The following is an 8566-nucleotide window of genomic DNA, read 5'->3' as shown; positions in this document are numbered from 1 at the left end:
CTCCAGAGGGCCGAGGGTTCCCTAATCTTCATACCAGACTAACTCATTAATTATTCCACTCGACATATATTTTTTGAGCAGCTACTATACGTCAGGCATAGGAGAGACAATATTTTCCGAGACCCCGCCCTGGCTTCTAAGGAGTTTGCTGACTTATTGGGAGACAGGCAAAACTGGTATGAAGAAAAGAACACTGGGTGCCAAGGGACCAAAGGGAAGTCTCCACCCAGCCTTGGGGTGGCTGGGGAGGGGATCAGGGAAGATTTGCAGGAAGAGGGAGTATTTCAGCTGAAAGCAGGAGAGAATGTTTATCCAGGAGAACAGAGAGGAAGGTGGGTCTCTGGCGGTGGGGACAGCGCGTGCAAAGACCAGCTGGTGAGGTGTGTCAGAAGAATTAAAGACATTCTGGGAGGCCCATTCTGGAAGAGAGCAATCACCACAGCAGAAGAATCTTGTGGGCGGAGCTTTCGAAGTACACCCTCTCATTGGCCGCCAGCTGTTCTACGAAGGACTAGCGGTTACACCAGCGTCGGTCCAATCAGCGGCGGCCACGGGGGCGTGGTCAGAGGCAGAGCTGCATCCTTTCTTGGGCGTCCAGGTCCAAAGCCGAAGGTGACCAGCCTGGGTGGCTCACAGTCTTGTGATGCTGACTGGAGGTGACCGAGAGGGATCCCAAGCCGGTTTCCCAGATCTGGATTCCCCGAAACTCCGTGTCCCGACATCTAGACCCGAACCAAGTCAAAGAGTCACCACTGTACCCGCATTTCCCATCCCACTAATATCATGGCCTTGAAACACAAGATTAAGAATAACACAGGGATCAAGGACTCAGACACCAAGCTTGGTAGGGTTCAAACGCCAGGTGTGTCCCTCCTCAGCTGTGTGACCGTGCGGTGCCTCAGTTTACCCATCATTTGAACAGCCTCTACTTAGTAGCGTCGCTGTGGGGATTTCATGAGTTAAAACACGCTTAGCATCAACCAGTCCTTGTACCTGCTAACCGCTCACCAGTTAGTTATTCTTATAATTTATCATTTTGCTTTGGAAATTGACTGGCCACAGGTAGCTCTCTTGAGTAGGCAGCTGGCTGAAATTTGGCTGGGATCTCCCCCAGAAAGAGCATACCCACCCCCAAACTGTTTCTAGATGCACTGATATTAATTCCAATAAAGCTGACATTCTGTTCTCAAATGTAATTAAAAATGGATTCACTTGGACATTGCTATTCTCTTGCATTCTGGAGCCAAAATATGTATGTATCTTGGGTCTCCAACATTTTCGTAGGGCCATGGAGTGCCTGGGATCCCCTGGAAACAAGGAGCTGACACAGCCTTGCTCGGCAGTACCTTAATGGTTGTCCTGGAGGCATGAGAGGCTGAAGCCCTGGGCTCAAGTCTAGCTGTACCTCATACTGCCTGCACTCTTTGAGCAAATGCCTTGGTGTCTCTGAGGCCCCTCTGTGGAGAGTTCTTAGCCCTCTTCCTGGGATGGGTATGAGTCTATGATGTCTCCCGCCAGTCTGGGATGGGGAAGCAGGGCTCAAAGGGGAGGCATGAGTGAGGTGCAGCTCGGAGCTGGGGCACACTGAGGGGCTTGGCTAGGGGCAGAAGCGGCATAAGGGGCCTGGAGGTTGGGGTTCCCACTGGCCCCTCTTCTGAGGCGAACCCAGGCCCAACGGTGCATGAGTCTCATACCCTCCTGGGATTTTAATGTTGGAGATAGAACCGTCTTGGCTCCCAGCCTCTCTCCGTCTGTTTCCTCATCTCTAAAATGGAAATATAGTACACACCTGGGGAAATGACTCATAAAAGTAAGGTACACAGAAAGAGCTCAATAATTGAGAGAGAGCCCTTGATCTTTTGTTTGTCGTTTGTTTGTTTTTAACTATCATTTTAGGAGATTTGGGAGAATGAGTGTCAGTAGAATGTAGGGGTTAAGGGCCCCAGCTGGGCTGCCTAGGTCCGAATCCCAACTCTGACATCTGCCTGCTGACTGACCTGGGGTGCCTGACTTAACGTTTTTCCTCTGTTTCTCTAACTGTAAAATAGATTATGGGGCTTAAACGAGTGAATGTTTATAGAGTTCTGTGCAGCACCTGGCACACTGCAGGCATTTGTTAAATAAATTAACTTGCTTCCAGAGCGTCCCTGGCTAGAGGCCACCTTCCATCCATAGGACCGCCCATTGGTCCAGTGCTGCCCCTGTTGATCACTCTGGAGACTCTGAACTGAGCCTCACCTCTAAGCCTAGAGCCCTGCCCCCTACCCCAGCTGGACCTATCCCATCTCTTCCCTCCTAATATGTCCATCTCATACTCTTAACCAATCCAATCGCTCTCTTTCATTATCAGTCCTTCCTAAGGCAAATCCAATAGCTTTGCTTTCTCCAGCCCTGCAGGTCAGCACCCAGAACTTGCAAGGGATTGGCACTGCCCTTGTACCATTACTTCTCTGGGAAACAATTATTTTTTCAATCACCATTTTCTAGGTCATGAACCAAGAGTGTCTTTCTCAATTTTTCTTTGTCACCACCAGCCTGAAGGCCACAACTAGGTTCATCAGGAGGTCCAGCCCAGACCATTTGCTCTCACCATGCTCTCTGCCAAGAATGCCCTTCCTCCAAGTCCCACCATGCTTAGAGAGAACACCTCACCAGCTTCCCTCTTTTAGGAAGTCTCTCCCAACATCCCAATCAGAGCCTCCTTGACCTGGTAGTCCCTCTCCCTTCCTTTGTCCCAGCCCTGACCTTAGAGATTAGGTTTAAGGGAGATAGCATATGGCAGGCACTCAGCACATTGCCAAGCACACAGTAGGCCTTTGTTTGCTGCCTTATAACAGGGATTAGAGTTGGGGGTGGACAAACATGTGGAGAGAGGACACCTGGATTTGATCTTGGCTTTGGTCCTGACAGCCAGGTGTCCCTTTACTCTCTGCATACACTCTGGCCCCAGCAAATGTTTGACAAACAAATGGGCTGACATCTGATTTATATCCATCCCCTCCGTAAAGCTTTGCACAGTGCTTGAAGCGAATCTTCTCATCCAAAGCCCAGATGTCTCCACAGCTGCTCTTGGCTTGGGGATGGGCAAGTTTTGATCAGAGAAGGGTCCCTGGCGATGACCAAGAGCTTGGATGCCTGGGAGGGGTGTTAGTGCATTTGGTGGTTGTGTTGATGAGGTCTCTCTCTCTCTCTTATACTTTTCATCAGTTGTGCACCCTTTCCCATCACTTATCTTTCTATGAATTTTCTCTGTGGATTTCATAGGATGGTGGAGAGAGAGCAAGACATCAGAACCCAAGAGAGAAGAGAGATAGAAAAAGTGTCTGAAAGAGTTTGCAAAAGACATGACTGCAGATGCATAGTGAGGAGAGAAAGGAAAAAAGGGAGCTGCAGAGAAGAGAAAGCAAGAGAAAGATGGAAGCAGCATGGCGTAATCAAGTGGAGCGATGAGATACCTCAAATTACTAGCTTTGAAATGAGGCAAGTTGTTGGTGGGAGTGAAATGGGGCACTGGGGCTTTAAATTTAACTGGATCTGAGTGATTAATTTATCAAGGGCTTTGGCAGAAGGAGGGAGATGAGGTGTGGGTAAGAGAAAGAGAACAGGAGAGACCAATGCGTATTAAAAGTATTGAGAAATGTAACTCATCTTAACATATTAAAGACGAAAAGTTATATAGGCATCCCAATAACACAGGAAATGCATTTGCTAAAATTCACCACCCTTTTTTTGCATAAATGCCTCTGCAATAAAAGGAAAAAAAATCTTGGTAAACTGAAAATAGAAGTGGACTTTCTTAACTTGATTTTCTATTAAGAACCTAGAGCAGATATCATATTTAATGGTGAATATTGAAATGTCCTCTTTAAGATGGGGAACAAGGCAAAGATGCCTATTATGGTGTCTGAGATCATACTGAAGGCCCTGGCCTGTGCAGTAAGGCAAAAAAGCAATGAATGGTTTAAGGACTGGAAAGGAAGAAACGAAAGTGTCTTTATTTGCAGATGACATCATTGGATACAATGCAAACCCCAAAGGACCTGCAGATATAATTACTGGACTTACAAAAGGTCAAGAAAGCTTGTTAGATGCTGGAGCCAATTGCATTCTACACTCCTGCAACTAACAGGTAAAAAAAATGTAATCTTAAGAAAATCCATTTATCCATAGCATGAAATATATGAAGCATGTAGAAGTAAATCTAAAAATCAGACATGCAAGATTTTTATGAGAAAGTTGTAAGCTTTATTGAAAGATAAATAAATGGATTCATTGTATTTGTACTTTGGAAGATTCAATGTCACAAAAGATGCTGATTTTCCCTGTTTGGTTTTAAATTTAGTGCAATTCTAATCAAAGTCTCAACCAGGTTTCTTCATGGAACCCAACAAGCTGAGAAAAAGCAGAACAACCCACATGCTCCTGAAGAAGGAGTATAAATGGGATGACTGGCATTACTAGCAGACAGCAAGGATTCTATAGAACTTCGCATAACAGGGATGGCCCTGGGACAGAAGAGAGAGCCAGAACAGACCCCTGCATGGAGCAGGCATCCTGCAACCCTGAGTACACGTATGTTGGTCAGTGCCTACAGTTAAGTGCACATGTACAAAAACTTGCTTCATGACAGTTTCCTTAAAGAGTATTTGGATGATGAATTGCCCCCATGGAAGAAATATGTAATTACATTTTATCTCACTCTACACTCCCAAATAAGTTCCAAGAGAGGTCAAGATTTGACTGCAAATGACAAAACTCTAAACTGTAGAAAATGATATGAGAATATCTTTATGATACTGGAGAAGGAAGGAATTCCTTAAACAAGACGGAATGTGCATATTGCAAAGAAAAAACTGATAAAGTTGAAGAATTTAATATTAAGTGCAGAGACAGAAAGCAGATTAGTGATTGCCAGGGGCTGGAGGAGGAGGGATTGGGTGTGACTCCTCATGAGCATGGGGTTTCCTTTTGGGGTGAGGAAAATGTTTTAGTGCTAGATAGAAGTGATGATTGCACAATTTTGTAAATGTACTAAATGCCACTGAATCGTACACTTTAAAATGGTTAAAATAGTAAATTTTTATGGCACTAAAAAAAAAGAAACTTAAAATTAAGAGCTTTGTAGAGACTCCCCTTGAGGGTGGGCTGAGCTTAGTGATTTTCTTACAAGAAACAGAGTAAGGCAAGGGAAAAAACAGTAACTTGACAGTGAATAAACCTGGCAGGTAACCCCTTATCCAGGTAATCAAAGTTAACATCACCTGTGATGTCATGGGGACATCAGGGACCTCTGGTATGGTGTGACAAGGAGGGAACACCATCTCTGTGATCTTCTCCCCAAACCCCATAATATCAGTCTAATAATGAGAAAATGTCAGATAAACCCAAATCAAGGATCGTCTACAAAATACCTGACTAGTAGTACTCTTCAAAAGTGTCGAGGTCAAGAAAAATAAGGAAAGACTAAGAAAACCACAGATAGAAGGACAGAGAGATAGAATGACTAAATGATCTGGATTGGATCCTGGACTAAAAAGAGATCATTAGTGAATAAACTGGTGAATTTAAAGTCTGCTATTTAGTTAATAATAAATGCCTATGCTATTGTTTTCATTTTGACATATATACCCTGTAATCTCTGTAATGTTAGGTGTTAACCTTGGGGGAAGTTGGGCAAAGGATATAGGAACTCTCTATCCCTTTATAGTTCCATAACTCTGCAACTTTTCTGTACATCTAAAATTTTTCCAAAATAAAAAGTTTATTTTTTAAAAGGTTATTTTTTTTAAAAAAAAATAAGAGCTTCTGTTCAGAAAAAGACAGCATAAATAGAATGTAAACAAGCCTCAAAATTGAAGATTTTTTTTATGACACATGAAACCAACAAAGAATTTATGTCTAATATGGATAAAGAACTACGAATCAATAGGAAAAGACTGTCAAAATTTTAAAAAATATATAAAAGACTTGAACAGGCATTTCATCCTAGGAAGAAGCCAATAATCAAAAAAAAAAAAAGTTCCTCTTCATGAACAATCAGAGAGCAAATTAAAACCAAAATGAGGCACCATTTCGCCCCTTCCAATTTGTCACAATTCAAAGACCTGTACAACTCAAAGTTTTGGCAAGGACATGGAGCAATCAAATGCTCATATGATGCTGGTTCTATGTAAACTGCTGGAGCAACATGGACAAGAAATTTGATGTTATCTTGTGAAGCTAATCCTGTGGGTATCCTATGATCAGCCATGCTTACTCATGTGCACCAGCCTATATTTCTGAGAAAGGTCATAAAAGCTTGGTTGTAATAAACTCAAAGTGGAAACAATCTTAATATCCACCAGCTGGAGAATAGATAAATAACCAATAGTGTACTACTTATTCAAAGGAATACTATGTGGCAGTAAAAATGCATACATTACACTGACAGCCTCTGGCACTGTTCTAGGCACTGGAGGTACATAATGAACAGGTGTGCAGGGCACCTGCCCGCATGGAACTACCCAGCTAGATGTGTGGGGAAGGGTGGTGAGGAGAGCTGTGTTGGGGTCAAGGCCCAACCAGAGGAAGATTTGGGATCTGGGCTTGTCCAGAGAGGTGGAGTAAAGGCTCAGTTTGGGAGAGTCAGGAAAGTCTTCCTGGTGGAGGATGTTTGAACTGGGCACTGATGGATAAATAGGAGTTTGCTAGTTACATAAGGGAGTAAAGGATGAAATCCAGTCCAATTGTGTATAAAGATCCACAGGCTGAGTGGCTTACAGAGAGTGAAACAGAGACTCAGAGATACCTAGACCCGCCGTGGCAGAGACACAGAAAGAATGGACGGAAAGAGGCTCAGAGGGAGATGCATAACGAAGAAAGACAGGAAGACAAAGATTCAGAGGAACGGAGAGACCCAGGGAGTGACAGAGATAGAGAAACCGAGGCAAAGAGAGATGTAGAGACAGAGAAAGAGATGCTCAGAGAGTGTAGAGAGACAGCAAAGAACTCAAGGAGAGCCGAAAACATTCGGAACCAGAAGGGAAACTGTGTGGGGGCGGCCACCCTCAGTCACTCTGGTCGGTGAGCCCCCACCTGCTCGAGTCCTTTAAGATTCCCCCAACCCCAAGCCGCCGCGCCCCCGCCGCCGCCCCATCAGGCGTCCTGGGGCTCCACCCGCCTGCCACACGTCAGCGCCACGTCAGGAGCTGTCCGAGGCCCCAGTGCTGAACCAAGATGGCCGGCGGCGGAGGCCCGGCCCCGGCGTGAGCCGAGCGCGGGCGGCAGCCCCGGCCATGCCCCAGCCCAGTGGCCGCTGAGCCAGACCTGACGGAGCCGGCCCGCCGGCGACCCCAGAGACATGTCTCTACTTTGCGTTGGAGGTAAGAGGCGAGGCTGCGGGGCGGGAACCAGTGTGGACCGGGACTGGTTTCGGGGCCCGTGTGGATGCGACTGGGCGCTGGGGCGGGTAGGGTGGTGAGCCGAGTACACGCGGCTGGACTTTTGAAGGGGTAGCCTTTGTAGAAGAGTGAGGGTGTCTGATCTATGTAGACACAGCTGAGCTCTCAAGGGTTCCTGGTGGCCGCTGCCGAGGGTCGCGTGGTCATGGCTGAACGCTGAGACCCCTGTGGACGCCAGTAGGGATCTGGGGCTCTATCTAGAAACGGTCTCGACTGGGACATATATGTATACCAGGTTATTAGGAGGCCCGTGTGGAAGGGGCTGGGCTGGGTAGTTCGAATAAATCCTGAGTACTTGAAAGGAGCCCTATGTTGTGGGTCCTGGTCCTCATGGATGCAGACTGGGCTCGGAATTCGAAGAGGAGTGCAGGGGGAGGGGCCTCCAAGCCCTCGGCATGTAAAATTTGGGTGAGGGGGCTCGGCCTTCATTACAACCGCGAGCTCTAGGAATCCCCCAACCCTGGGTGTGGAGAGGACTGGGAAGAAACTGGGAGACCTCTCCCCTTGTCCTGAGAGGTCTGTGGTTGGGGGTCTGGGGGAGCTTTTACGGTTAACTCTTTGGCTTCCTGAGTAGGGGATTGGGGGAATAGCTCGAGGGCCTCCCCCCTCCCTGCCCCTTCCAACACTCTGGAACGCATATCCAGCTTTCTCCGAAAGGAGCCGACCCCTTGTAGGTGCGGTGCTCCTGGCCACCCCTCCTGGCCCATCCTCACTTCACCCACTTTGCGAGAAAGGGGAGGAGGGAGAGATGGGGTGGAGCTATTTTGGGGCCAGAACGCCATCTGTACAGAGGCCCACGCCCAGGCCTACGCTCTGCACTGGGGTGAGGGAGAGAGAGAAATGCGGGAGGGGCATGGCCGCCCCCAACCTCTGAGTGAAGCCAGCCCACTAGGACCCAGGCATCCCGGACACTCCTGCTGAGAACTCGGACTCTGGGAGACCTTGGGCGTCAGGGATGGTGGCGAACAGGGGCTCCAGGCTTATAGAGGTCTCAACCTTGTGTTTTAAGGACTGGGGTCCGTTCCCTCACCCCAACTCCCTTCAAGAGGCCGGGATTGGGGGAGAGGTGTGTCAGCCAAGTCTGAGATGTCAGGCTTCAAGAGACCTTAGGCAGCGGGGAGTGTGCG

At 47.3% G+C, this 8566-nt stretch overlaps 1 protein-coding gene across 4 annotated transcripts in view; it reads left to right on the top strand.

The window, feature by feature from the left end:
• Nucleotides 1–7339: 7339 nt before the first annotated feature.
• UNC13A (unc-13 homolog A) overlaps nt 7340–8566 on the top strand; it is a 58800-nt gene continuing 57573 nt past the window's right edge. For all 4 annotated transcript variants that reach the window (XM_039867805.1, XM_039867804.1, XM_039867803.1 and 1 more), the window contains exon 1: nt 7340–7361. In XM_039867805.1, the coding sequence (XP_039723739.1) occupies nt 7340–7361 (22 nt within the window). The remainder of the gene's footprint in view (nt 7362–8566) is intronic.

This window comes from Pteropus medius, unplaced genomic scaffold (genome assembly GCF_902729225.1).
Source record: "Pteropus medius unplaced genomic scaffold, Ma_sr-lr_union100, whole genome shotgun sequence".
NCBI lineage: Eukaryota > Metazoa > Chordata > Mammalia > Chiroptera > Pteropodidae > Pteropus > Pteropus medius.
This window is presented reverse-complemented; position numbering and strand designations above follow the sequence as displayed.